The sequence below is a fragment of the Fusarium flagelliforme genome (genome assembly GCF_020744385.1).
Source record: "Fusarium flagelliforme strain FIESC 12 MPI-CAGE-AA-0113 chromosome Unknown B0J16scaffold_1, whole genome shotgun sequence".
NCBI classification, from domain to species: Eukaryota; Fungi; Ascomycota; class Sordariomycetes; order Hypocreales; family Nectriaceae; genus Fusarium; species Fusarium flagelliforme.
The window spans coordinates 6,813,099-6,838,341 of record NW_025763503.1 but is presented as its reverse complement, the minus strand read 5'-3'; the positions used below and the strand labels follow the sequence as shown (position 1 = coordinate 6,838,341).

Here is a 25,243-nt window from a genome sequence, read left to right as displayed (position 1 = left end):
GAAGCTGGGAAGCTGTTGCTATTTGGCACTGGATGAGATGACTGCATGAGAAGACTGCATGAGAAGATCAAATGAGAGAACTAAATGAGAGAATTGGACTGAACTATACGACGATCAATACTTTGCTTGTAATTAGTAGCTTTGCAAGAGTTTAGATGCATGAAATGACAGAACCCGATTGACGCCAAATACCCTCTAAATCACCATGAGAACCCCTCCTCAGTCTCCCGAAACATATCGCCAGTCCAAATGTATGAAGTCGCCTGTTCCACAACAGGACCCTCCCGAGAGCTGGAAAGAAAACCATCATCCGTTTCGTTCTCGGCGCCAACTCGCTGCCGAATCACCTCATTCCCAAAACACCCACGAGAAAGATCCATAGTCCCGCCTTCTCCATCTTCCCGAGCACCATTACTAGCACCATCGTCCTGTAAGTCATCTAAATCCATTTCTTCTCCTTCTTCAAAAAGTCCACCGGTGCAAATTAGCTGACTCCCTTCGATCTCAACATCAACTGCCTCCCCAGTGTTGAATAGCTCTTCATAGATCTCTCCTTCCAGACAAAGCTCCATCTCGGGAAGATTCTCAACATCCTCATCATCGTATACCTCATAGATCTCGAGATCAATATCGCCATATGGAGATGGAACTTCTGTAACGTGGGCGCCATGGAAGATGGTAGGCTCATCATCAGAGTCAGGGTAGTGCGGCTCGGGATCAAACATGGCATCGGCTTGAAACGTGTCGTCAAAGTTTTCGATGGAGTTTGGTTCGTTGTCGGGGTCAGACTCACTGTCGCTATCGCTGTCGGAGGAAAAGGAAGACGGCAGGCCCAAGGGGCTGGAATTACCAAGATTCTCGGTAAAGGCGAGACCATCTTCTTCGAGATCTGGAGTGCAATGCTCATCTTCGTCCTCTGTTTGCAGGAATCGGATCGCTTCCTCTGCTGCCGCGCCCTAGACAGGTAGCAGGTTCAATCCGATATAAATATCCTCCAGTGCAAGCTCCTGAGCTCTAGCTTCTTCCAACTTCAAGCCAGTCTTCCAGATGATGTCCTCGCGTACTAGCTTATTAGCTTGCTGGGATTCATCGTGAGCAGTAAGACGAGACTGGATGTTGTTGTGAAGGGATTCTGAAGCAGGGTCCCAAGTACGACCGGACCAAGTAGGGAGGCAATCATCACCAACGACAATATCGTCAAGACTAACACCGCTTTCTTTGGCTTGTTGGAGGCGGAAGTTCGAGGTGTAGAAGAGATAGTTCTTGAAGTCGGCGGTCATGAGATTGACAGGGATGCCATCAAGACGGAGTTGACTGAACCTGTTGGTCTCAGTAGCGGTGACATTTCCTTCTGTATTCCATGTTAGGTAAGGGGTTGTAGGACTTAGGAATAAATATTCATACGTGGAGTCTCCGGTGGAGAGAACCATTCAGTTCTGCTGGAATCATCGCTATCGGGATCAATTACAATAGCGTTTTCTGGGGAAGAGCGAGTATCAGAAGGGCCTGGTTCGTCTGGGTTGTTGGTGAGAGACATTTCATCCGCAGTAGAGTTGGTATTGTCCATTCTGGCAATTTATGATGGGGAGGGATGAAAGCGTTAAGGTGAAAAGAAACAAGTTGAAGGATGAAGGATGAAAGAAGAAGGTACCAGCCTGGGTTATCAGGTTGAAGTAGAGATACGTAGAGTGGGGAATCGATTTTGAAGGTAATGGATGTGAATCACTGCTTGTGGTGGGTATCAGTAGGATGGATGCAAACATGTCCAGTAGACTGTATCAATACATCGGCAGGAGATCGGCCTAAGAGGATCAGTCTCAGTCTATACCTAGTAGGTAACCTATATTCTATCGGACAAAGAACTTTCGAACAACAATGTTTGTCAATGTCGGACTGCAACCCTTTATTAAGGTAGGATGACAACTAGGCAAACATGAGCGTTCGACCTATCACTCTTTCTGATAGCATGATGACTTCTAAGTTAGTTGTTTTCTTATCAAGATACCATTCACATCTTATGACCGGGAAACAGGGGCTTCGTATAAGATATACAGACATATAGCTCAAGGAATGAACTCTGAGAGACTGCTCGCAACTCAGGCATAAGTGAGCCAGATCACCAACTGATAAGCCACATTTGTTGATACAGATCTATCTTCTCGTTGTTATCTGTCATGATTGGCTGGTTGAGATTCACTGGTCAACATTATAAACTCGGAGTGATGTAGACGATTCAGGGGGAAAACGCAGTCGATCGCATCCTATGCAAATCCAAACAAACTACCAGAAGAAAGGGCTGGGGTTTGTATTCATGAAGTAATATAACTCCCATAATAACCCGTATTTAAATGCAGAGATGTAGAACGTTGATACTTGAACAATGTCTATGTGACAATTTTAGGTTTGGAAAACAACAAGATGCCGTTGTCAAGGCATCAGCTTTAATCCTCCATTTTCTTGACAACCTCAATTTTCTTTTGGAGATCCTCCCTACATTTGACTCCATAGCTCAGCGTTCCGATTTACATCCAAGCCCAGCATGGTGTACCACATCATATACGCCATCATGTGGTTCTGCGATTTTCTCGTTCGATGTATATGGCCTATAGCAACACGCATAAACAGATTCTTCAGTCATCTCACCAATGGAAACAAAAGTAAGAGGCGTCGCGCAGCTGACTCTGCTACAACCAAAAACAAGGCTACCGACAAGGTCCTGGCATGGATAGACAATGTTGCTCCTGGTAGGCGTTCTGACTATTACGAATACGCAAGCTTGGCTGACAACTCAGGGCCGCCTGAGAAGGTGTTTATGAAACCCAAACGCAAGAAGACAGGCTCCAGGAAGAAGACAAAGAAGGCCAAGAAGCGACGAGGTTCCAGAGACAGCACTGCGCCAGCACAATCATAGCATCAACAGATGGATAAGAAGTTCGAAGAGGTTAGCAACTGCGGACCATTCCGCCCACGATACACTCAAACAGGTTCCATCCAGTTCGTATCACGCTGGGACGGAGGCAGTGTCCGCTTCATCATCAAAGTCTCACATATTCAACCAGGAAGAATAGAACATCTTGCCAACACTATCGCCAGAGAGACCAGCATAAAAGCCAAATATGTCAAGATCGAAAACAGATCGTTATGTTCATTATTCTCGGGGGTCTCTAAAATTTGTTTCCCTCAATATGCGCCGTTGCGACACTCGATGATTAATGGTTCGTCGAGATAGACATTCTCCAGTCCGTGCCAATATCCGATGCAGACTTCTTCAAGGTTGTTCACATCGCATGTCCTTCGATACAACTTTCATCCTTCGCCATTATCGTCGGTGGATTGTTCAAGGATCGTATTGTTGGTAGCTCTTTTTCCGGCGCTTGTTGCGAGTCCGTTTGTCCGCTCGTTCGTTCGTTTTATCTGTTCTTCTTCCCCATTGCATGTCCCTCACTGGATATCGGCCATCTCCGCCTCCTCGGTCTTCTCCTCAGTCTCAACCTCGGGCGCATCTACACCAAATCAGTCAGTATTAAGTCCTCTAAACCTCAATCCGTTCTTAACTCACCCTTCATCTCAGCCTCCCCCTCGGCCTCCATCTTTCTCTTCAGAGCGTGCGCCGCTCTCTTCTCAACCTTGCGCTGCTTCTTAGCGCTCATCTTGGCTCTAGGTCCGCTCGTAGGCAAAAGGCCCTTTCGCGCGCCTCGAGTTGTGTCGGCCTTTGCGACCTTGTCCTTGGGAGTCTCGGACTTCTTGCGTCGCTCCTTGCGGGCTTTTGAAGCGCGCGCCGCAAGGCGGTTCTTGGAGGGTCCGTTGGGGTTGCTGACGGACGGCATTGTGATGTGGTTTTTTGGTTGTAATGTTGGGAGGTTTTGCGATCAGAGGCTCGAACTAAACTTTTTTTTACTCTGGGGTCGAAAATCTCGGTGAACTCTCGGTGAGGGATTGCGCTAAAGGTCTGCCCCGCCGTGGGGATCGGCAGTCTTGCATGTTCCAGAACGCCGCTTCTGCGAAAGATAAGATAAGAGATGAGGAAAGCATCGACGTTTTGATGGCAATGATGGAAGAGCGAGAGTTTGGCAGATTTAGTTCATATGGAAGCTGCTTTCACATTATTCTTATAGGGAGTTCAATCTAGATCAGTTGGCAAGTTCCACTAATCGTCACGAACGAATATCTCGAATTCAGCACTTATACCCAAGGTACCTCGCTCTACACCCTCCTCCAACACTTGGCAAGCTAGTAGAGCCTCCAACGCCTGGTTAGAATCCTTCCCGTTGCGTACCTGCGTTGACATGTGCAATGGTTCTATACAAAAGTGTGTACAGAAAAATCGCGGTGGAACGGTGCATCAAATCTTGCAGGCCAAGCTGTTCCTTCGAGGTATGGGCTTCATTTTCATCATGGGAACTAGATGACACGCCTACATTGTTCTTCTTTGCAGCCTTGTATCAATTCCTATTCATTGCGCCTACAATACGTACATATTTAAGTTCTAAAGAAAGCCGCATTCCCATCCACCGAATAGTTGCGCCAAAAGTCGTTGCATCATGAACATGCCATGCAAAGCGCCAGAGAAATATATATACAGTCTTATGAACAGTCACCATTTCCGCCTTCGAATTATACGAGCCTTTCAATGTTCGCACTCCCAGCGCTCCGTTAGTTCCTTTGCGCAGTTCTCGTGTTGTTGTCGTTGAGCATTTGTCGGCTAGGATCGTCGTCGTCGTCGCTCATCAAACCGTCCAATTCAAACTCTTGAGCATCGCGCAGTTGCCCATTCTCAACCGCCTGGCCGTTGGCATAATGGTTGTTACCAAGCTCTTTGGTGTCCAGTGCGGGGTGGGCAAGGCGGTCCCAAAGGCCAATGAGCATGTTGACGAACAGGAACATCAGTGATGCGAGCGAGAAAGTGATGAGGATGTACGAGACGTGGTCCATCGCAGAGTCGGCAACAAGCACCATCTGCTCTTCTGTCGCCCCCATGAAGAGGAATCCAGCGACATACATAAGCTACGAATGTCAGTCGCGCGATCAATAGTCAATATGGTTAAACTTACGAAACAAGGGATAAACTGGAAGCTGTTGGCTGCTCGGCCATCCTCTGAAATGGAGTGGGCATCTCTTAGGATAAAGGCAATCTCGATAATTCGAGTAATACCAACTCCCATCAAAGTGTATCCGAACATGGTGTGCGTAGCAGCACTAACCATGAGCTCCTGAGGATGAGCAGACATAGCCCAGCCAGTGATAAAGATGACAAAAGCCGGAATAAAGTTGCGCTTGGGGTTTCCATCGCGGTCCTTGCTTAGCCAAATGCCTCCGAGACCAGCAGACCACCATATGATGCCCATTGTAGTGTGTTGCCAGTCGTTCTTGACCCAGTCGGTACCCCAGCGGTGCTCAGTAAAGGTATTGACGCAGCCCCAGGCGGCAATGGCAACGCTGTCGTAGAACTCTTGAGAGCGACCATTTCGACGGATCCAAAGCTGACCAACGACCAGAATAATTGTAAGAAGAATTCCATATGCGATAAATGCACCTCCCATAATGAAATGGGCTGCGCATTGGCCGGTGTGGTCTCCTTGACAAAAGCCAAGCGCAGTGATACCACCAAAAATCATCTGTGTCCATGCCATCACAGGCATCAGCTTGCCAAGAAACGAATGGCAAGGGCGAATCAGTTTTCGAATCTTGCCATTGATGCCCTTTTCCCAGTGTCCCTTGAGATACAGTCCAAGAACAACCTGCGCAACGAGGGAAAGCTGAAGAATGTGTGCGAATTTCCCATGGACGTGATTCGGAATGAATTGGCGGCCTTTATGCGCATGACCAAGGAAAAAGCCAAGAATAGCAAATACTGTGCCTACGGCTTGAGTTGGCACATGCCATCGGTTCTTGGTCATCTAGAACTTGTCAACGCTATGTCTGAGCTTGCGCCAAGAAAATACTTACACCCAAAACCATGCCAACCGGGAAAATAACGCCGTAAGCCAGCATCTGGATGAAGATGTGTATCCATAATACGGTATCCTGCTACTCATCAGGCGATGCTCCAAGTCTTGTCCGTTATAAAACGTACTAATGGCTCTAAAGAAACAGTTTCGCCTTCGGGAATCTGAGTTGTGTCGTGTTCGTGAGCTTGTGTAACTGGAGCAAGAAGTGCAATTGTCACGATGCTAAATAACGAAGGCACCGCCAGGGCATTTGCCTTATGAGTGCCGACCATTGCGATACTTATATGTATTGAGTAATGTCGTCGAGAATAATTCCAAAATTGCAATATTGGTTGCGTCCTCCCGTCGCAACAACCGTTGGGTCAGCGGGGGATCGTCACGATGATTTAGCGGCGCTGATGGTTCGGTTGTAAGCAGTAGATACTGGCGTCGACAAGCGAATCGATAGCGACTTTAAAGGCAGAGCAAGTAAATGTCTGCGCTCGTTGAAGACGGTAGAATACAACTCCTCTCGGGAGACCGAAGACGAAAAGAAAAGAAGGTTTAGGAGAGCGAAAACAAAAATGGGAAACCCCAAAGATTTGTTGTTTCCTTGTGTCGCTTCACCTCCGGGACCTCCATAAAACTTGAAGCCGCAGGGGGGGTTTGCATCGATGGAGGGCGTCATTCCGGAGTCTTCGGCAGGTCTAACATTACCTTGACAGCCATCCTGATTGGCTACCTGCAGTATGAAGCTTGGTCCTTGCCCGCTAAATCCTTGGACGACCAGGGGGTGCTCCGGAGCTTTCATGTCCGCTAATAGAGCGACGTGCATCTTCTGGGTCCCGATATACCCGGATCCAAGAATGCCATGTTTATATTTTCTAGGCTAATTTTTTGGGATTCCTTGGTCTCGATAGCTTAAACTGTATTCTTCCCCATTCCAAGAGCGGTGGAATCAGACAGCAATGAGAAGCACTATCAGTCCTTATGTGCTCTCAAGGGCATAAGCATCCAAGGTCTAGCACTGGCTTCTCCCAGGATGCCTAGGATCTGTATATCCGAAGAATCGACAGATACACCAGGTGTAAGTGGTTTTTAAGGAGCTCAGATTGCGACCTTGAAAAAAGACGCAAAGTAGGTCCACTGTTCACTTTATCACCATACTTATCAGTGTCCACATGCCTGGTAGGCGTTGAGGAGCTCCCGATTGGGTGGATCGTAGCCAGCCCGTTGACTGCAACATGATCGAGATGTCGACGGTACCTAGTAGTCAAGCGATACTATTCCTCATACTGACAACTGTATATATCCATACTCCTTGTCATCTCCCTTCGTGTCTCACAAGATCTTTATGTAAAACAGAATAGGAAGATAGTACAGGTTTTAAGATCCGCCCGATATGAAAGACTGGATCTACAGGGTAGATACTGTACTACTGGAACGACAACATTGGCTCTCTAATCCAAGAAACAAAAAGTTAGTCTTCATTCAACACCGGAACTCAGACAGTCGCGTTTACATATTCATTAGTGGTACCGTCTTTTGAGCTATCCTTTGTTTTAGACATGAAATGGAGGTTCCAAGACATGACCACCGTTATTCCTAATGTCACCCGAGATCCAAGCTACCAATCCAGCGTATCATTAGTAACCTTGGCTTCAACTAGTTTTTGCTTTATAGCTGGCTCAGAGAGTGATGTGTTTCAATAATCACGATTCCGAGTACTGGCGGCCGGGCCAAGAGTGTCGAGGGTAGGCTGTAAGCATCCTCAAAGCTGAGTGTTTGCCCATTCGTATGTCATTTCGTGGTCAGAATTGCTAAGATGCTTCGTTCTTCTTCAGCAAGTCCTTGGCCTTTTCCCAAAGTTCTGCCTCCATATCCCTCTCCACCCTCGTGCCCCGGCTGTTCAGCCAGCCAGCACCGATATTACCGACGGCTCCTACACCGTTGGGTTTTTGTGATGCCAGAACAGGTCCGTTATTCTCTTGACGCTGCGGAGGCGCCAGATTGATGATACTAGCTTCCTCGAGAGCAAAGATCTGTCGCTTCATCTTGACGTCAACAGCATGTAGTGAGGTGAGGAACGAATCTGTCGCTGAGCGAAAAGCATCCTTCTGTGCGGGAGGGTCCAATGATGGCTTAGGAGGCTCAGCTGTTGGGTCCTGGTTTTGGTTGGACTCTGGCGTGGACGGTATTGTGAGTGCGTTGAGGGCTGTGGCAGTGTGCTTCATAAGCTGAACAATTTGTTGATCGATGGCATTGAGCTGTCGGATGTTTTCCTCCACAGTGAAGGGTTCATAGGTGCGCGAAGTTTCGGCGCCCCCCATACTAACATCGTTCGGAGAAGACATATTGTGACTGGAAGGAGAGGGACTCCTTGTTCACTGTGATGGCTGGATGTAGCTTCGTATGATTGATATTTGCTGAACAGAAGCTTCAACACGAGCAGTACGCGTAGACAAAAGTATGTGGTGGGTAGGTACGATATTGTAATGGTAAATGAACTCTCCAAAAGTGAAGATGTTGTGCTTGTTCTTAAATTTTGATGAATGATGTGTTCAAAGCACTGGGACTTGATGGAATTGTTCCTGTGAGGTTGGAAGGTACGTATCTTGTAGCTCCTGCCACTGCCTGAGCAGATCTCGTTCGTGGGCTCAAGCGTGTATCCTCACTTGATCTGTGTTCCAGCCACGAGATATCCAGTTAGCCAAAGATTAGTGACCAATAAAGAATAGAGTTACAAGAAAGAAGAAAATAATGTTAATCCTTTTTTCCATTGGAAAATATTTACAAGATGCTCTTGAATGTTCTGAAGCTTCTTAGGATATCTGATCGCTTAATCTTCGGCTAACGGTCGCGTTCACGAGTTGGGGCGCGCTTGAGTCTGTCACGGACATTAACCTTTAGCATACTCAAGGATACATATTCAAGATTGCCATCAAATTTACTTTTACGTTTTGAAAGTTTCATCAGAAGCACCTTCAATCAGTTATAATACTCAGTGTCGAATCACTTTTAACCCTGCTCAACCACCATTAAACAATAACTCGTCATACAGCGTCGGTCATTTCACCTCACCAACTTCTGTCGGCAAGCCAGCAACCATCTACACGAAGGCCTGTCATTGGGACATGGTCATTAATTGAGAGGCTTTTTCATTCTCAGTACGCGCAACGGATAGGCGTGTCTGGGTGCTTTCGATACTACTTAGGCAGCATTCTGGTACCGACCATCAGTTTTCATCATGTCAGCCCCATCGCAAACACCAGGCGCCCCTGCGCCTGGTGCATATCAAGGAGGGCCTGCTGCTACTCCTCCAGCTCCCGCGCATACAACTACATCAACAACAGGACAAACAGGCACCAGCACGACGGGAGGACCAATGTCTAATCAAAACCTTAACCAGATAGTAGGTTTTCTTTTATATCTTGTTGTTTCTTTTCTCCCCGATTGCGTGTTTGTTGGATGAATCAGCACAATGCCTGCTGTCAGTCAGTTGCATAAACACTGAGTGGCATAGCTCTGATGCCTAGAGGGCTCTGCAAAGCTCAACTCGCAATGCCGCTCTAACAAGAAAGCTTGATGAACTTATCCACTCGAACTTCAACGAACCGACAACTCAGGCGCTCTCTTAGCAATCACACTTGTTCGATACCTCTGGATGCGCATTAAACAAGGGTATCATGCCTGTTGATTATCGTTGCGGTTCATTCGTTATCCGTACACATCACGCCGATGCCGCCCTTTCAACCTTCCGGTGCTCTCCCTCCATCTACTCATGATGAAGTGGTCAGCCTTTCCTTTCATCGCCTCCTCTTTTGCTTTATCTTGATTCAGCGCATGCGTGCCCAGCCACTATGGACTTCAGGGGAACTTGAGACTGACACATAATCGTTCATAGGTGACTGATTATCTACTCAAGCGAGGTTTCAATCGCACAGAGGAAGTCTTTCGTCAAGAATCGAAGCATCTTGGCCCAGATGGTAAACCCATCTATCAGCTGGCTAATCTTGGCCCAAAAAAGTACCAAAAGGCCTTTGCTCTTCTTCGCGAATGGGTAGAAAACAACCTGGACATCTACAAGGTAAGCCGAGATCTTCATTTTATTCTTGTCCCGCTAACAACTCCAGTTTGAACTGTCTAAACTGCTTTGGCCTGTCTTTGTCTACTCTTTCCTAGAGCTTGTCAACCATGCCTACACTGAAGATGCCAAAGCCTTCCTAAGGGATATTGGTCCCAACTTCCAGCCAGTCCATGCAGACGATCTTAAGACGCTTGGGACCATCACCCTGCCTCAACACATCAATGAGAATCCCATGACAAAGCTGTACCGGGAGAACAAGTACCGGATTCCTCTAAACCAACACGCTAGCGGGGATCTTTTCAATTTCCTCGAGCGCGAGTCTGATCAAGGCGGTTCCGTTATTCGACAGCTTTTGGCAACGTATTGTCAGATTGACTCTACAGCTCGCGGGCCTATCACTCCTTTTAGCTTCGAGGCCGTCTACAGACGATCAAGAAACATGGAAATAGAGAGCGTGGATACCAACGAGGGTATTCCAGGTGTCAATATCGGGTTGTCTAACAAGGATGTTCTGGACCCTACCACTCCCCTGAAGCTCGGTCCCTTGCCTATGGACGCAGATCTTCGTGACGATGTGCGCGCCGAACTAGAAGAAGAAGAAAGACGAAACCCACCCCCTCCAGGAAAAGCATCATTAGTGGATGAGTTTGACCAGAAGATCAAGCGTGAGGAGAGTGCAGATGCCCCCAGCAGAACAGAACTGCCTCTACCGCCATCTAGACCGAGAGACATCATGCTCGAGATGCAAAAGCTCAGGGAGAATCGCGATCGATTCAAGATTGATGGTGCCACCGGAGGCGTAGGCGTGCCGATCAGCGCATGCATGTTCACTTTCCACAACACACTTGGGAGGTGAGTAATCTAGATGAACACTGAGAGCTTCGCGCTAACAAATTGCAGTGTCGCTTCTATGGACTTTTCCAACGATGGGCAGCTGGTGGCTGCCGGTACCACTGAATCTTATATCAGAGTATGGTCGTTGGATGGCAAAGCCCTGCCCACGATGAACGCGCACGAGAAGGACGCCAAGTTCAACAGCCGCAAGCTTATCGGGCACTCGGGCCCTGTGTACGACGTATCCTTCTCTGACGCCGTATCTGGTCCCCCGCAAAAGCTCTTTGGCGATGAAGGCAAATCAAACCCAGCCATGGACACCCGGCCCAAGCTGCTGCTATCTGCATCGGCGGATGGCCAGATTCGTCTATGGTCGTTGGAGTCTTGGAGCTGTCTGTGCCTGTACAAGTCTCACGACGGACCTGCATTCAGAACACTCTGGGGCCCTCATGGGCACTACTTTCTCAGCGGAGGGTACGATAAGGCTGTTAGAGTATGGATGCAAGATCATGCTTCTCCTCAGCGACTATTGGTCGGCCATGATACAGCCATCTCAGCGCTTGCATGGCATCCCAACGGTCTCTATGTATTTTCCGCCTCTGATGAGACTGACAAGTCGATCCGTATGTGGTCCGTAGTGACTGGTGCTTGCATGCGTGTTTTCACGGGCCACAACGAGTACATCACCGCAATGGAATGCGCGCCAAATGGCAAGATCCTAGCAAGTGCCGATTGCGCAGGTAACATCTTCTTTTGGGACCTTGCTAAAGGAACACGCATCAAGCGATCACGTGGCCATGGTAAGGGTGGTATCTGGTCACTAAGCTTCAGTGTCGAATCCAACGTACTCGCATCTGGTGGCCAAGACGGTACAGTTCGACTATGGGATGTTGAGCTGCCCGCTGACCCGCAAAAGGCCAGTCAGCAGCAAGCCGGCCATGACGCAGCGGCAGTGGGAACGGATGGCGCAAACGCTGGAGGCGCTGCTGGTGAAGGTTCTCGCGTTGCAGCTGCAACTTCGGGGCAAAATGGAGGTGCCAGCACCACCGGAACTCATAAGAAGAAGAACAAGGAGGTCATGATCACCCCAGACCAGATCAGCGCGTTCCCAACTAAGAAGACGCCGGTGATGAAGGTCAAATTTACACGGATGAACTTGGTAATTGTGGGAGGATGTTACGACCCCGAGCGTTAGGAGCGAGAGGGTGCCGACCCAATTGCGCTTGCGAAATACCGAAAGCGAGTATTTGCCGCACAGTTCGGGATAGATTTAGGATTGCCAACCATGGCTCCTGAGCAGCCAACGGAAGCGGGTGACGAAACGGACGAGATACCCGCTTTGAAGAAAACAGCACGAATTTCACTGCCCTATTCACTGGACAAATAGGTCCTGACTGGGAATGGATGCATCAATGCTAGATAGATGTTGCTCAAGGCGTTGGCTGTATTCAGTATTGGGGAGAACTGCTTGGAGATTTAACAGCAGACACTGGGCTCCCGATAATAATAGAAATTGATAATGCCCAATCACTATTGTTCGTACTGATGATGGATGTAAAATAATTACAGTGAGTGTATAAGGTGATGTAAGTTGTAAGTCGCAATGAGACGGCGCAGCTGATATTGCGATACGTACCTGCCGTACGGGGAAGAGTGGGACCGTCTCCGCTGACGTCCGCCTGCGTGGGTGCTTGCTCTCCAAGCTTCCAACCTTCACCTCCCAAGCCACTCCATTAACCTTAACGACATATTACGACAGTGGAAGTTTAGCTTCAAGTTTCGTGATCGCATCAATTAGCCATGGACGTCGAAGAGTCGCCTTGGGCCGATTCATCACAGGCTTCGCAGCAGGCGTCGCAGCCTGAAGCTTCGGCCTCCGCTTCGCAATCATCTACCCCAGCTCCCTCCGCTTCCTCATCCGCCCCTCGTCCGTCGAGAGGGCCCCGTCGCCTGGTCGCTCAACCCACACGTCTCGAGGCTGTCGATGATCCTCTCGGTCCCCTCGGCGCTGTTCCCGAAGACAATGGCTTTGCCCAGGATGCTCCTCCGGTGCCTCCGCAAAAGGAGCAGATGGTGATTCGTACTACCATGCCTCAACAGCAGCAGCAACGACGACCTACGGATCCTCACCATATTGACGATGAGGAGAACGATGGACCTAAGGCACCTCGCGCACCTCCACCAGTTGAAGCTGCGCAGCCAAGCTCTGTGAGGAGCAGCAATCAGCCTAGCGTTAGCGTTGAACAAGCTGCCAAGCCAACTTTCCAGATTACCGTTGGCGATCCTCACAAAGTTGGCGATCTGACGAGCTCTCACATTGTTTATTCTGTTAGAACTAAGGTATAAGGAACAAATTTTAATTACCTCAATTGAGACTGACTTGGAAGAAACAGACCACTTCTAAGGGATACAAGCAGCCTGAGTTTGAAGTCAAGCGACGATACCGGGACTTCCTCTGGCTTTATACTACTCTTCATGGCAATAACCCCGGAATTGTCGTCCCACCTCCTCCGGACAAGCAGGCTGTTGGTCGATTTGACAGCAACTTTGTTGAGAGCCGACGAGCTGCACTCGAGAAAATGCTCAACAAGACCGCGATACACCCTACACTACAGCACGACCCCGACTTGAAGCTCTTCTTGGAAAGCGAGACCTTTAATGTAGATATCAAGCACAAGGAGAGAAGGGACCCTATTCCCACTGAGAGCAAGGGTGTGCTTGGATCTTTGGGTATCAATGTTGGAGGCGGAAACAAGTTTGTCGAGCAGGACGACTGGTTCCATGACCGAAAGGTCTATCTTGATGCCCTCGAGAACCAGCTCAAGGGCCTTCTCAAGGCTATGGAGACTATGGTTGGCCAGCGAAAGATGATGGCCGAGGCAGCCGGTGACTTTTCGGCTTCCCTTCATGCGCTATCTACTGTAGAGCTGTCGCCATCACTATCGGGGCCTCTTGATGCCCTCTCCGAGCTTCAACTTACTATTCGAGATGTTTACGATCGTCAGGCCCAGCAGGATGTTTTGACATTTGGAATTATTCTTGAAGAGTACATCCGCCTTATCGGCTCAGTTAAGATGGCGTTCGGTCAACGTCAAAAGGCCTTTTACTCATGGCATGCTGCCGAATCAGAACTTCAGAAGAAAAAGACTACTCAAGACAAGCTGTTGAGGCAAGGAAAGAGTCAGCAAGACCGACTCAACCAAATGAGTGCCGAAGTAGGCGAGTCAGAGCGCAAGGTGCACCAAGCCAGACTTCTATTTGAGGATATGGGCCGGTTGATGAGGAATGAGCTTGATCGATTCGAAAAGGAGAAGGTGGAGGATTTCAAGAGTGGAGTCGAGACATTCCTTGAGAGTGCAGTCGAGGCACAAAAGGAGGTAAGAAAGATCGCTTCCGACAGACAAGAAGGGTGCTAACAAGTCATAGCTTATTGAGAAATGGGAGACCTTCTTGATGCAACTCGACGCTGAAGACGACGAGTCAGTGTTTTATAGGCCTCCAGTATACCAGCAGCAGCAACAAAAGGGAGGTGATACTGCTGTCGACCGTGCTCGAGCAAGGATAGACGAAGACTCGGACTAGATCCACGCGATACATCTGTTCACAGCGCAATACCACGGTTCTGTCGTTTAGGAATGGCATCACGCTCGAAAGAAGGGATTCATGTTCACGTCCACAGGGATGTCTGACCATTGAATAATTCCGAGAATCGTGGGCACGTGTTTTTATATCTTACAAGCCTCGGGGACTGTTAAACTGTTGTACATATTGAACCACCCCCATCCACCTCATGCTCCAATTCTCGGACGTTGCCAGTAGTAATTTATACAAGACGCACTTATACCCTCTAAGGATTTTGGGTAGAGAAACTGGTGTTGCGGTAATCGTTTTTCGCTTGTTCCGTTCACATATCATATCGTTTACTTTCTCTTCTTAGCCTGCTTCTTAGGTCCCGAATCCCTCATAGTGTTGGCATCTTGTGTAGGCGCATATCCAGTGATAAGATCCGCGTAACTTCCATCTGCATCCTCGGCAGCCTCCTCGCCCTCTTCAGCATTAGCGGCATCGTAGGCACGACCGAAACGTTCTCGGAAAGCAGCCAATCTACCAGCCTCATCGAGCTCGACGTTCTTGAGTGACTTCTCGGATGGCTGCCATAGCAGTGTGTTGCGTGTGTCCTTTGCGGCTCGGTAGATGGGTAGCGGTGACGTTGTTCGCATGGTGTATGAAGAGCCGTCTGACAATGTGACGAGCTGAGTGAATGTGTAGGGTCGGCGAGGTCGGGGGATAAAGGTTGCGTGACGGACTTGGCCGAGGGAGAAGCGGCTTGGTGAGTATGATGATGTTGAGGAGAGCGTTGTTCGAATTGGCGACAGAGTCGCTGGTGAGACAGAGAATTTGGCCATCGTGAATTAAAGTGCTGCTACGAGCGGGGCCGGAGGAAACGATTTGACGACCCTGAAGACAGGGTATAGCGATTGAGGACCGTTTGGCTGGTGGTGGTGAAGCTTGAGATCGACCTGAAGTTGATCGGTAAAATTTAGGATGCGAGGTCCGAAGGGCGGGTACCACCAAGCAGGGGCTCTGTGGCTTATCGATAAGAAAACGGTAATTGTTCTTCGTCATTTCTAGACTGGCGTCGGAGTCCGAAACCTGCGAAACGAGTTAAATAAACGTGCATCGCTTTTCTATTGCAAGGAGAATCCTGATCGCCTATTACGGTTCTTTCGAGTGCATTTGTCGATAATGCGCTGTGGTGGGCAATGAACAGCTCCCGAGCGCTGCGCAATGGCGCTGCGACAGCACTTGTCATGACGAGAGGTGGGATAAGAGGATTGAGCTCTATACGGAGTACCAGATGTTCGAGAGGCTTGAATCAAGGAATATCAGGCTATGAGAGACCTTCTAGGTCGATACCCACGTCTTGCGCGTGGCAATGGTCGCTACATCGTGAGTCTTCTTTGTCCGGGTCGATACTCTAGCTAATGATATATACTATAGATAGAAGAAATCATACTTCTACGACTTCAAACCCATGGCATAAATCACCAGCCACACCTCCTACCACTCATCCGACCAAAGATGTTCCTCTTCCCGAACAACTCCGCTCCATAATGCGACTTCTCCCCCATAGTGTCGTGGTATGCACATCCAACCAACCCGGCGACGGCCCACGAGCTATGACAATGTCATCTTTCACCTCTCTTACACTTACACCGACGCCTCTTGTTACGTTCAACATTGCGATACCGAGCAGAACGCTGGATGCTATAAGAGCAAGCGGGGAGTTCAACGTGCACGTCCTCTCTGGGGATGAGCGGGGCGCGAATGTAGCAAGTCACTTTACAAAAGGCAATGTTGGCGGGCATGCATTTCAAGGACTTGATTATACACAAGATGGCAATGAGGCACCAGTGTTGAAGGAAGATGGCGTCATGTTTGCACTTCGATGCAGGGTGCTACAAGATGCACCGGAAGAGGGTCTTATGAGAGTGAGGGATCATGTCATTGTGGTTGGTGAAGTGGTTGAGATGGTCAGGGTTGGAGAAGAGCAGGATGAGGATTTTGGTCTTGTATACGCGGATAGAAGATATAGACAGGCTGGAGGAATCTTGGAGATGTAAGTGTTGTATATCAAAAGCTGGGAGTGTGCGAAAGCCTGAGGCAGAGCCAGCGTATGCTGTACTATGTATAGTAACTTGTATTTTATGACTAGATGTATGTTTACATGGAATCATGAGGTCGTATTTGCTTCTCGAAAGTTCACGATCGATGATTACGAGGAATTTATTATTGAGTAGGAACGCAGTAGAATATTCTCCGCCATGCTATGGTGTAAGCTGTACCTATGTCTCAGTCGGTAGTCTTCTGATACCCTAGTCGCTAGAATTGACTTTGGAAGCCGGGGGAGAAGACTCCATGATCTTCTGAAGAGCAGTGGGCAATGGTATGGATGAAAACTTCCAGATATGGTAAGTGAGCCTAGAGAGAGCCTAGAGAGAGCCTAGAGCCTAGAACAAACACCAAGATCTGACAACTGATGTTTGAAGTCTTATGCAGTCCGCCTCGTTTTTGGCCCCCGATTGGTACATCAGCTATTTGTACACACCAAAACTCAGCCTTGTCAGTGTCGATAATGAATTCTATTGGTCTATACATAAAACAGAAACGGTTTGGCACAGTTGAAGCCTAGTTTGCTGCGGTTGACAGGCCTCAATTAGATCCATCTTGCAGGCAGGTAACAGGCAACAGAAGCATTAGCCCGTCTAAATGGCTAGAAGATTCGATCAAATCGAGGGGTTGTCGTTTTTTGCTGGGGAAAGGAAGCGGTGGGACTTTGTTAGAAAGCCTAGGAACGTGAACAGGGGTCCTTTTCAGCCTCGAATGAGGGGTCGTATTGTGTCGCAGCCGAGAATCTCGAGGACGAAAAAATACAATGGCGATAAAGAAAGGCTCTGCTAACTTGCACTAACAATAACAAACGGGATTTGCCTTCATAATGACCTTTTTATGATTCATGTAGATCGGTGAAATCTCTGCTCCCGCTATCTCAATAGTCGAATGTTTGATTCGGGAGCTTGTGGTACCTGAATTCGCAAAAGATGAACATTCTGAGGCGATGCACATCAAGGTTGGGGAAGAACGTGGAAGACTCTGGCAGGGTTTGGCCAATCAATCGAGACCAAGCTAGACAAACGTGGATATTTGCCGCCTGGTCCCTTTGTGCTTTTTTGGAGTAAGCGTGTACGTACTCTTCTATTCGATGATTGTAGACCGCAAAGGAAAAGAGAAGGCAAAAGGAATGGGGACCGGACAAGTCAGAGGCAAACTGCAGTAGCTGCGTTGGCCACTTGCCGTACGGTACAGTAGTGCAAAGTCGGGCGGTTGCTATGGCTGCCTTTTTGCAGCGCCCCTCAGTAAGTACACAGTCGTAGGCTAGTAGCAGCGGAAGGCGGGGGAGAGCAGCTGTAGGCGGCGCTAGGTGGACTCTTGGGCCGTGGAATCTCATGGAACCCTTCACATTGGGAGAAACAGATGGAAGGAAGGAGGGGCCGGCCGCCAGCATACATATTTTTCTTGTACCTACCTCTGCTTCGACCTTTCTTCCCTTTCTCTCCAAACATCATCTCTCTCACGCTTTTGCAAATTCTCCTTTTCTCTCTCACCAGGAGATTCACTTTACCTTTAGACGAGCCATCTTGTCTTTAGCCTTTTCTTTTTTGTAACGAATATCTCAAGGTACGTGCGTTCGCCGTTGCGGTCCCCCCGCTACACCTCTATCAGCCTTGCACGCAGCTTGTCTCGAATTCTTCCTCACGATCATTTGGAATACCTTTTGTTACAGCTTGAATAGCTTCAGAATCTTCTACCAGATTACTGTTTACTGAATTTGCTATTCTTGCTTACACTGGTGGCTCATGGTTGTTGCAAGCTTGAATTCCAGAGCATTCTGTACCCCTCCATCCACTTCCCACCCTAGCTCACCGATCAAGACGTTACAACTATAAATCTACTCTTTCCTCTTCAATATCTAACGTTTTTCAACAGTCACGATTTCCTTTGATACCCGACACAATGTCTGAGACTTTCGAGTTCCAGGCTGAGATCTCTCAGCTTCTCTCCCTTATCATCAACACCGTCTACTCCAACAAGGAGATTTTCCTCCGAGAGCTTGTCTCCAACGCTTCCGATGCTCTCGACAAGATCCGATACAAGGCCCTTTCGGACCCTAGCCAGCTTGACTCTGGCAAGGACCTCCGAATTGACATCATCCCCGATAAGGTCAACAAGACTCTTACCATCCGTGATACCGGTATTGGTATGACCAAGGCTGTAAGTTAGATCGTTTGCCAGTTGCCTGTTTCAGTAACTAACAAAATGCAGGACCTTGTCAACAACCTGGGTACGATTGCCCGATCCGGTACCAAGCAGTTCATGGAGGCTCTTACTGCCGGTGCCGATGTTTCTATGATTGGTCAGTTCGGTGTCGGTTTCTACTCCGCCTACCTTGTCGCCGATCAGGTCAAGGTCATCTCCAAGAACAACGATGATGAGCAGTACATCTGGGAGTCCAGCGCTGGTGGTACTTTCTCCATCGCCGAGGACACCGAGGGCGAGCAGCTCGGCCGTGGTACCGCCATCATCCTCCACCTCAAGGATGAGCAGATGGAGTACCTGAACGAGAGCAAGATCAAGGAGGTTATCAAGAAGCACTCCGAGTTCATCTCTTACCCCATCTACCTCCACGTCGAGAAGGAGACCGAGACCGAGGTCCCTGATGAGGACGCCGAGGAGGTCACCGAGGAGGGTGATGACAAGAAGCCCAAGATCGAGGAGGTCGATGACGAGGAGGAGGAGAAGAAGCCCAAGACCAAGAAGGTCAAGGAGACCAAGATCGAGGAGGAGGAGCTCAACAAGCAGAAGCCCATCTGGACTCGCAACCCCCAGGACATCTCCCAAGAGGAGTATGCTTCCTTCTACAAGTCTCTCTCCAACGACTGGGAGGACCACCTTGCTGTCAAGCACTTCTCCGTTGAGGGTCAGCTCGAGTTCCGTGCTATCCTCTTCGTCCCCAAGCGCGCTCCCTTCGATCTCTTCGAGACCAAGAAGACCAAGAACAACATCAAGCTCTACGTCCGCCGTGTCTTCATCACCGATGATGCCACTGACCTCATTCCTGAGTGGCTCGGCTTCGTCAAGGGTGTTGTCGACTCTGAGGATCTCCCTCTCAACCTGTCTCGTGAGACCCTCCAGCAGAACAAGATCATGAAGGTCATCAAGAAGAACATCGTCAAGAAGTCTCTTGAGCTCTTCCAGGAGATCGCTGAGGACAAGGAGCAGTTCGACAAGTTCTACAGCGCCTTCTCCAAGAACCTCAAGCTTGGTATCCACGAGGACTCCCAGAACCGATCCATCCTCGCCAAGCTCCTCCGATTCCACTCCACCAAGTCTGGTGATGAGCTTACCTCCCTCTCCGACTACGTCACTCGCATGCCCGAGCACCAGAACAACATGTACTACATCACTGGCGAGTCTACCAACGCTGTCAAGAAGTCTCCCTTCCTTGACGCTCTCCGTGAGAAGGGCTTCGAGGTTCTGTTCCTCACCGACCCCATTGATGAGTACGCCATGACTCAGCTCAAGGAGTTCGAGGGTAAGAAGCTTGTTGATATCACCAAGGACTTCGAGCTTGAGGAGACCGAGGAGGAGAAGAAGGCCCGTGAGGAGGAGGAGAAGGAGTACGAGAACCTTGCCAAGGCTCTCAAGAACGTTCTCGGCGACAAGGTCGAGAAGGTTGTCGTCTCCCACAAGCTCGGCTCCTCTCCTTGCGCCATCCGAACTGGTCAGTTCGGTTGGTCCGCTAACATGGAGCGTATCATGAAGGCTCAGGCCCTCCGCGACACCTCCATGTCCAGCTACATGTCCTCCAAGAAGACTTTCGAGATCTCTCCCAAGTCTCACATCGTCCAGGAGCTCAAGAAGAAGGTCGAGACCGACGGCGAGAACGACCGCACCGTTAAGTCTATTGTCCAGCTTCTGTTCGAGACCTCTCTCCTTGTCTCTGGCTTCACTATTGAGGAGCCCGCTGGTTTCGCCGACCGCATCCACAAGCTTGTCCAGCTTGGCCTCAACATCGAGGAGGACGACTCCGCTCCTGCCGATGCTGCTGCCACCGACGCCCCTGCCGCTGCCGCCGCTGGTGACAGCGCCATGGAGGAGGTCGACTAAACGATCTATGCATGCTAAACGGGATACCATAAAAAGTCAACGGAGTTGAAGGGTTTCGGTTTTTATGAGCAACAAGGTCTTTGTGTTTTCTGGTTTTATGCGGACTCGTCGGATTTGAGCAGCCGCCTTATCTGCCATAATTCCCCAGTTCGAGAGGACGGGGTGTAACTCTAGTTAGCTCTATGATCACGAGAGAGATGAAGTAGATGCGAAATGGAAATGGTATAGAACAATAACTTTTGGTCTTTGATCGCGTGACTGATGCATCTCGATGTGTATGAGTGTTTCCTTTAAATGTAACTTGACTTATATGTCGGGTCGGGTCGGGCGTATCCATGATTGCCTTTTCAAGACTCCAACTCGGATCAACAAGACTTTCTTGGCCATGATCGTCGCAATACTACACCAAGACCCAGATTTCCCCCCGCATCTTTATTCTCGGCTATAGGAAATGGAAATGGGTTCGATCCTTGTTTTGATAGAAGCGATGCGATTATAAAGCCGCAGACAGTTTTTTACTCGGCTCACCGTTGATGTCTGACTTGGTAACGCTGTCAATAATCAGCCATGCAGATCGGCGTTTTCAACGTTGTAGCCGTCCTCTCGGGATTGGCCGTTGTATTCGCTAACGACATCTGCACAGCGCCAAGTTTAACGGTCAAAACTGACCAAGGTGAGGTGAAAGGCTTCAGAGACGAGTCCTCCAACGTCGCCCAGTTCCTCGGTATTCCTTACGGTGAACAGCTACGATGGTCTCCAGCGATACCTAAAGGGAAGTTTGGAAAACTTAATGCTACGTCGTTTGGTCCGAATTGTCCTCAGAGTGAACCTGCTGCCACTGGTCCTTGGGCTCCTGAATTTCTCATTAAGCCTAACAGCACAAGCGAGAATTGTTTGTTTTTGAACGTCTGGGCACCATCGCATGCTCTGTGTCCTGAGACGGAGCCGCTTCCTGTTATAGTTTGGATTCATGGAGGAGGTTTTGTAGAGGTATGTTCTCTGCTCCATGTACAACAGCTCGGACTGATTTGATATAGGGCGGCGGTGGTATTGCTTATCAGATTCCTAAGAAATGGGTCGAGAGAAGCCAAAAGCACATTGTTGTCAGCATCAAGTATGTGAATCTCTAGGAATTCTCCTGGTCCATATACTAACCAGTCTGTTACTCGATAGCTATCGTCTCGGAGTCTTTGGCTTTCCCAATGCCCCAAGCCTCGGCCCCAAACAGCAGAATCTAGGACTCCTAGACCAGCGTCTTGCCATGCAATGGGTCAACGATAACATCTCTCGTTTCGGCGGTGATCCCAAGCGTATTATCCTCTGGGGTCAAAGCGCCGGCGCTATGTCTGTGGCTTTCTACCAATATGCGTATCCTAAAACACCCATCGCTGCTGGATACATCGAGAACTCAGGTTCAGCTTTCCTCGGACTCAGGAACAGAGATGATACCAACAGCAACTTCACTTCGCTTGCTAGGTCTTTCGGGTGCAGGCGTGACTATGTTGAGTGTCTGCGCCGTGTTCCCTGGAAGGACGTCCAGAGACATGTTGATGAGGCAAAGACTATGAGCTTTGTCCCTGTTGTTGATGAGCGGACTGTTTTCTCCAACTATACTGAGAGGATCTTGAATGTCACCAAGCTTGTAAGTTGGTCGGAATCGCATATCCGTATTCCCGTACTGATCTCTATCTATTAGCCTGCAATCATTGGATCAACCCGAGACGAAGGCGACTTGACTGCCAAGCCCGAGCATACAGGAGCCAATACACCAGATCAAGTCAAGCCCGACGACACCTTCCACTGCCCAGCACACTACGAAACCATCGTCCGGTCCTCTGCGGGTGTGAACACATGGCGTTACATGTACTCCCCCAACTTTACCAACATCATGCCCGGCGGAGAAGGCGCATTCCACAGCGCTGAGCTCCCTCTGATCATGGGAACCCATGACGAAGCTCGCGAGAAGTCCAGCGAGTTCGAATACGAAGTCAGTCATGCCATGCAGGATTGTTGGCTCGCCTTCGCGCAGGATCCATCGGCGGGTTTGACCCGGATGGGATGGGAACCAACGCCAAAGAGAGGGGTTCAGAGCGGAATTGAGTTTGGCTTCAAGAATGAGATTGTTGTAAGGCCGTATTCCTGGAGTAGCTTGGAAAAGGGATGCAACAAGGCTGCCGCAGTCAAGAATTCGGCATAGGTGTGTATATAGTAGTGCGGATCTAGCCAGTATCACATTGGGGTTCGATATGTATAAATCTTGTCAACATACACATCATGTTTATATAGGATACGTCTGAGTCAATGCAAGCATTTCGTTCACTTAGTAGGCATTTGACTAAAACAAAGGATAAACTCAATATTGACTAAGGGGTATATATCTATATATCTGTAGTATGTGATAAACAACAGTCCAATTCTCCATCCGATCCTGTACTTGATTCTAAAAGCTCACTTGTACACAAGTCACAACGGCGACTTTTACAGGGACCATGAGTCCTTATCTTCTCCAACTCTCCTGGTAGAATATCGCTGGATATGGCCAGCATATCCATGCTGTCGTAATGTTTGTTCTGTAACATGATGGTCGACTACACAAGAACGTAGAGAGCACAAATCTGCGGAAGGTTAGCGATATTCAGGAGAGAAAAGATTAGAGACTTACCATGCTGAGACCAAGGACCATTGAAGCCCAGAAACAGACATTGTTCAAGGTCTCCTTGCCACGGACCCATCGTGTACGTTGGAGCATAACGATGGGTAGCTGAAGCATCTGGCAGACGAAGCCATATCCTCGGAGCTTCTTGGTGATACAAGCCATGACGATCTCATGACCGAAAGCAGAGATGAGGAACGTGAGCGCAGTGGCAGCACCTCTACCGATGCGAGCTCGGGAAGCGCTATAAACATGGCGCCGAAGGAAGCTGTATACAGGAATGTTCCATTCGCGGGAGAACTCCATCCAGTCGGTTGAGTTCCACCAATCAGAGTAGAAATGTCGATCAGCGAAGCGAGTGATTTCAGCGAATGCACCGAGGACGTATTCGAAGATGACGAGGAATACAAGGAGAAACGTAAGCATAAAAGGGAAAAGTAGCCATGAGATAGTCTCGGCTAAGATGAGTAGCTTTTCGGATACGGACGACACAGCAGGGACGGCGTCGAGACGCTCCGAGGCGTCCAAAAGGACGGGCAGGATGAAGTCTTCCGAAATAATAGTTAGAAGAAAAATGCAGCCAAAAGTGGCAACGATCTTTGCAATTAGGGAAGTCCAGTTGATATGCGAAGTCCGGGGGTACTCGATTTCGTAACAGAGTGTCGGGCAAAAGATATAATCCGTGTAATTCGACCAGGTCAAGTTGTTCGGGTAGGTGACATTGCCAATGGGACTCGTAAGCTCACGGGCAAGGTCCTCTCGTAGCTCATCGACTTCATCAGCACTGTTGTTGGCGCTACCAACGGGGCTAGGAGCTAGAAGGTCGTTGTTGACAGGCTCTGCCTCATCATGGCTCTTGTTCCCATTGGCGATGTTCTGCTTGGCCTCTTGCTTCTTCTGGCGTTGTCGACGACGCTTCTTCGCACTGGCGCTGGTAGAGTCTCCAGTCGTAACACTGCCAGGGAAATCGGTGCTGGGGTACTGGTAGGCCGGTCGTCGGTCGTGAGGCGAAAAGGGGTTGTCAAGAGCGTGCAGTCGCTTCTCCGTATGCGACAAGTGTCCGTTGTAGAAAGCATACGAGTGCATTTTCATCAGAAGCACCATGGTATGCAGAAGGAAGAATACTTGAGAAGTCCATGTCCACTCAAAGTAAAAAGGTACAACGATCCAAAGAGAGAGCCAAGCAACCTGGTAGATGCTCTGAATGGCGACTCCACCTCGATTCCAGTCGAGGAAGCTTCCTGCTTTGGCATTCCTTGCCGCGCGGTTCAGAGGTAAACTGACGGCAGTCGTCGCAACCATGAGAAAATCAGCAATGGCAAGATGCCAAAGCTTGACCGTAAATAGACCCCATATTTGCACTCTTAGAGGAAACCCTGTGTCTTTCAGGTTGCGCAGCATAGAGGTAATGCCCATAATAGCAAGACCTATCCAGAACAAGTTGAAGAAGCCATGAAAATCTCGATATTCGCTCTCGGGGTCGAAGTGGCTCACACGCGAGGCAAAGTCGGTCGCGGGGAATATACGGCGGCGTTGTTCAGCGCGGACTTGTTTTCGAGCGGTGGATAGTGACTTGGCGGATGGAGGCGCATTCTCTGGGACGGGTGTAGAACGACCGCTGTATGCAATTAGCTTCAGCACGCAATTAAGACCTGGTCTCTGGCATACCTAGTCAATCCACTGGCTGTTCCTATGCTGACGTTGTCGGGCATGAGGTGTCCTTCGCCATCACTTGTCGTCGACATACGAACAACATCAGAGACTTGTGAATGTTGAGGTTTGCGCGGTCGCGGGCGAAGGACGTGGTCATGATCTCCAACATGGCCATTCCCGTTAGGAAGAGCCTCTATGGAAGAGCTCATGGTCGCGATCGTATCTTGTGGTGTTGTGGTATATCGCGATCAATGTTGGGGATTCATCCGACCACGTCTTGGGGGGGAAGACTTGGCTAATGTACTACTGTAGTCTAGTAGCTCGGCGAAGACGGAGAGTCGGAAACAAGACTTGAGTCAA

At 49.1% G+C, this 25,243-nt stretch overlaps 11 protein-coding genes across 11 annotated transcripts; 5 read left to right on the top strand and 6 right to left on the bottom strand.

Moving 5' to 3' along the window:
- Positions 1–200: 200 nt before the first annotated feature.
- Positions 201–1,634, bottom strand: B0J16DRAFT_367611 (uncharacterized protein; the record flags this gene model as incomplete). The annotated part of the gene is made up of 3 exons (XM_046130144.1): positions 1,405–1,634; positions 1,065–1,351; positions 201–956 (listed from the first exon to the last, which is right to left on the bottom strand). Exons 1-3 carry the CDS (start codon positions 1,565–1,567, stop codon positions 201–203), a joined length of 1,206 nt encoding a protein of 401 aa, XP_045990183.1. The 5' UTR covers positions 1,568–1,634.
- Positions 1,635–3,441: 1,807 nt separating this feature from the next.
- On the bottom strand, positions 3,442–3,827 carry B0J16DRAFT_314852 (uncharacterized protein; the record flags this gene model as incomplete). Its single annotated transcript, XM_046125217.1, has 2 exons — positions 3,442–3,503; positions 3,560–3,827. 2 exons carry the CDS (start codon positions 3,825–3,827, stop codon positions 3,442–3,444), a joined length of 330 nt encoding a protein of 109 aa, XP_045990182.1.
- Positions 3,828–4,435: 608 nt separating this feature from the next.
- Positions 4,436–6,549, bottom strand: B0J16DRAFT_330557 (uncharacterized protein). The gene is made up of 4 exons (XM_046126480.1): positions 6,074–6,549; positions 5,947–6,024; positions 5,052–5,897; positions 4,436–5,004 (listed from the first exon to the last, which is right to left on the bottom strand). The coding sequence occupies exons 1-4, from the start codon at positions 6,218–6,220 to the stop codon at positions 4,654–4,656; spliced, it is 1,422 nt and encodes a 473-aa protein (XP_045990181.1). The 5' UTR covers positions 6,221–6,549; the 3' UTR covers positions 4,436–4,653.
- Positions 6,550–7,342: 793 nt separating this feature from the next.
- On the bottom strand, positions 7,343–8,686 carry B0J16DRAFT_40653 (mediator complex, subunit Med11). The gene has a single exon (XM_046132975.1). It carries the CDS (start codon positions 8,279–8,281, stop codon positions 7,748–7,750), a length of 534 nt encoding a protein of 177 aa, XP_045990180.1. The 5' UTR covers positions 8,282–8,686; the 3' UTR covers positions 7,343–7,747.
- A 155-nt stretch (positions 8,687–8,841) lies between these two features.
- On the top strand, positions 8,842–12,374 carry B0J16DRAFT_330555 (WD40-repeat-containing domain protein). The gene is made up of 4 exons (XM_046126479.1): positions 8,842–9,339; positions 9,832–10,014; positions 10,061–10,866; positions 10,915–12,374. Exons 1-4 carry the CDS (start codon positions 9,175–9,177, stop codon positions 12,041–12,043), a joined length of 2,283 nt encoding a protein of 760 aa, XP_045990179.1. The 5' UTR covers positions 8,842–9,174; the 3' UTR covers positions 12,044–12,374.
- A 184-nt stretch (positions 12,375–12,558) lies between these two features.
- Positions 12,559–14,620, top strand: B0J16DRAFT_40633 (Vps5 C terminal like-domain-containing protein). The gene is made up of 3 exons (XM_046132956.1): positions 12,559–13,188; positions 13,242–14,225; positions 14,275–14,620. The coding sequence occupies exons 1-3, from the start codon at positions 12,649–12,651 to the stop codon at positions 14,428–14,430; spliced, it is 1,680 nt and encodes a 559-aa protein (XP_045990178.1). The 5' UTR covers positions 12,559–12,648; the 3' UTR covers positions 14,431–14,620.
- A 34-nt stretch (positions 14,621–14,654) lies between these two features.
- Positions 14,655–15,371, bottom strand: B0J16DRAFT_40636 (uncharacterized protein). The gene has a single exon (XM_046132960.1). The coding sequence runs from the start codon at positions 15,252–15,254 to the stop codon at positions 14,769–14,771; it is 486 nt and encodes a 161-aa protein (XP_045990177.1). The 5' UTR covers positions 15,255–15,371; the 3' UTR covers positions 14,655–14,768.
- Positions 15,372–15,443: 72 nt separating this feature from the next.
- On the top strand, positions 15,444–16,656 carry B0J16DRAFT_40374 (flavin reductase like domain-containing protein). The gene is made up of 2 exons (XM_046132735.1): positions 15,444–15,798; positions 15,850–16,656. Exons 1-2 carry the CDS (start codon positions 15,612–15,614, stop codon positions 16,470–16,472), a joined length of 810 nt encoding a protein of 269 aa, XP_045990176.1. The 5' UTR covers positions 15,444–15,611; the 3' UTR covers positions 16,473–16,656.
- Positions 16,657–18,155: 1,499 nt separating this feature from the next.
- B0J16DRAFT_40377 (Hsp90 protein-domain-containing protein) lies at positions 18,156–20,876 on the top strand. Its single transcript, XM_046132738.1, has 2 exons — positions 18,156–18,681; positions 18,733–20,876. The coding sequence occupies exons 1-2, from the start codon at positions 18,424–18,426 to the stop codon at positions 20,575–20,577; spliced, it is 2,103 nt and encodes a 700-aa protein (XP_045990175.1). The 5' UTR covers positions 18,156–18,423; the 3' UTR covers positions 20,578–20,876.
- Positions 20,758–23,001, top strand: B0J16DRAFT_40500 (Alpha/Beta hydrolase protein). Its single transcript, XM_046132850.1, has 4 exons — positions 20,758–21,567; positions 21,615–21,691; positions 21,751–22,219; positions 22,274–23,001. Exons 1-4 carry the CDS (start codon positions 21,145–21,147, stop codon positions 22,772–22,774), a joined length of 1,470 nt encoding a protein of 489 aa, XP_045990174.1. The 5' UTR covers positions 20,758–21,144; the 3' UTR covers positions 22,775–23,001.
- Positions 22,970–25,242, bottom strand: B0J16DRAFT_40422 (MBOAT, membrane-bound O-acyltransferase family-domain-containing protein). Its single transcript, XM_046132777.1, has 3 exons — positions 24,899–25,242; positions 23,240–24,848; positions 22,970–23,192 (listed from the first exon to the last, which is right to left on the bottom strand). The coding sequence occupies exons 1-3, from the start codon at positions 25,090–25,092 to the stop codon at positions 23,166–23,168; spliced, it is 1,830 nt and encodes a 609-aa protein (XP_045990173.1). The 5' UTR covers positions 25,093–25,242; the 3' UTR covers positions 22,970–23,165.
- Between the last annotated feature and the right edge of the window lies 1 nt (position 25,243).

Excerpts from the sequence above, each read along its gene's own strand:
- B0J16DRAFT_330555 (XM_046126479.1), top strand. The coding sequence starts at position 9,175 with ATGTCAGCCCCATCGCAAACACCAGGCGCCCCTGCGCCTGGTGCATAT. Across the intron at positions 9,340-9,831 it reads ATCAAAACCTTAACCAGATA|GTGACTGATTATCTACTCAA; the intron begins GTAGGTTTTCTT and ends AATCGTTCATAG. Across the intron at positions 10,015-10,060 it reads ACAACCTGGACATCTACAAG|TTTGAACTGTCTAAACTGCT; the intron begins GTAAGCCGAGAT and ends TAACAACTCCAG.
- B0J16DRAFT_40422 (XM_046132777.1), bottom strand. The coding sequence starts at position 25,092 with ATGAGCTCTTCCATAGAGGCTCTTCCTAACGGGAATGGCCATGTTGGA. Across the intron at positions 24,849-24,898 it reads ACAGCCAGTGGATTGACTAG|CGGTCGTTCTACACCCGTCC; the intron begins GTATGCCAGAGA and ends AATTGCATACAG. Across the intron at positions 23,193-23,239 it reads TGGTCCTTGGTCTCAGCATG|ATTTGTGCTCTCTACGTTCT; the intron begins GTAAGTCTCTAA and ends AACCTTCCGCAG.
- B0J16DRAFT_40636 (XM_046132960.1), bottom strand. The coding sequence starts at position 15,254 with ATGGCCAAATTCTCTGTCTCACCAGCGACTCTGTCGCCAATTCGAACA.
- B0J16DRAFT_40633 (XM_046132956.1), top strand. The coding sequence starts at position 12,649 with ATGGACGTCGAAGAGTCGCCTTGGGCCGATTCATCACAGGCTTCGCAG. Across the intron at positions 13,189-13,241 it reads TTTATTCTGTTAGAACTAAG|ACCACTTCTAAGGGATACAA; the intron begins GTATAAGGAACA and ends TGGAAGAAACAG. Across the intron at positions 14,226-14,274 it reads CAGTCGAGGCACAAAAGGAG|CTTATTGAGAAATGGGAGAC; the intron begins GTAAGAAAGATC and ends AACAAGTCATAG.
- B0J16DRAFT_40653 (XM_046132975.1), bottom strand. The coding sequence starts at position 8,281 with ATGTCTTCTCCGAACGATGTTAGTATGGGGGGCGCCGAAACTTCGCGC.
- B0J16DRAFT_40374 (XM_046132735.1), top strand. The coding sequence starts at position 15,612 with ATGAACAGCTCCCGAGCGCTGCGCAATGGCGCTGCGACAGCACTTGTC. Across the intron at positions 15,799-15,849 it reads GTGGCAATGGTCGCTACATC|ATAGAAGAAATCATACTTCT; the intron begins GTGAGTCTTCTT and ends TATATACTATAG.
- B0J16DRAFT_40500 (XM_046132850.1), top strand. The coding sequence starts at position 21,145 with ATGCAGATCGGCGTTTTCAACGTTGTAGCCGTCCTCTCGGGATTGGCC. Across the intron at positions 21,568-21,614 it reads ATGGAGGAGGTTTTGTAGAG|GGCGGCGGTGGTATTGCTTA; the intron begins GTATGTTCTCTG and ends GATTTGATATAG. Across the intron at positions 21,692-21,750 it reads CACATTGTTGTCAGCATCAA|CTATCGTCTCGGAGTCTTTG; the intron begins GTATGTGAATCT and ends GTTACTCGATAG.
- B0J16DRAFT_40377 (XM_046132738.1), top strand. The coding sequence starts at position 18,424 with ATGTCTGAGACTTTCGAGTTCCAGGCTGAGATCTCTCAGCTTCTCTCC. Across the intron at positions 18,682-18,732 it reads GTATTGGTATGACCAAGGCT|GACCTTGTCAACAACCTGGG; the intron begins GTAAGTTAGATC and ends AACAAAATGCAG.
- B0J16DRAFT_330557 (XM_046126480.1), bottom strand. The coding sequence starts at position 6,220 with ATGGTCGGCACTCATAAGGCAAATGCCCTGGCGGTGCCTTCGTTATTT. Across the intron at positions 6,025-6,073 it reads CTGTTTCTTTAGAGCCATTA|GATACCGTATTATGGATACA; the intron begins GTACGTTTTATA and ends GATGAGTAGCAG. Across the intron at positions 5,005-5,051 it reads TCCAGTTTATCCCTTGTTTC|CTTATGTATGTCGCTGGATT; the intron begins GTAAGTTTAACC and ends TGACATTCGTAG.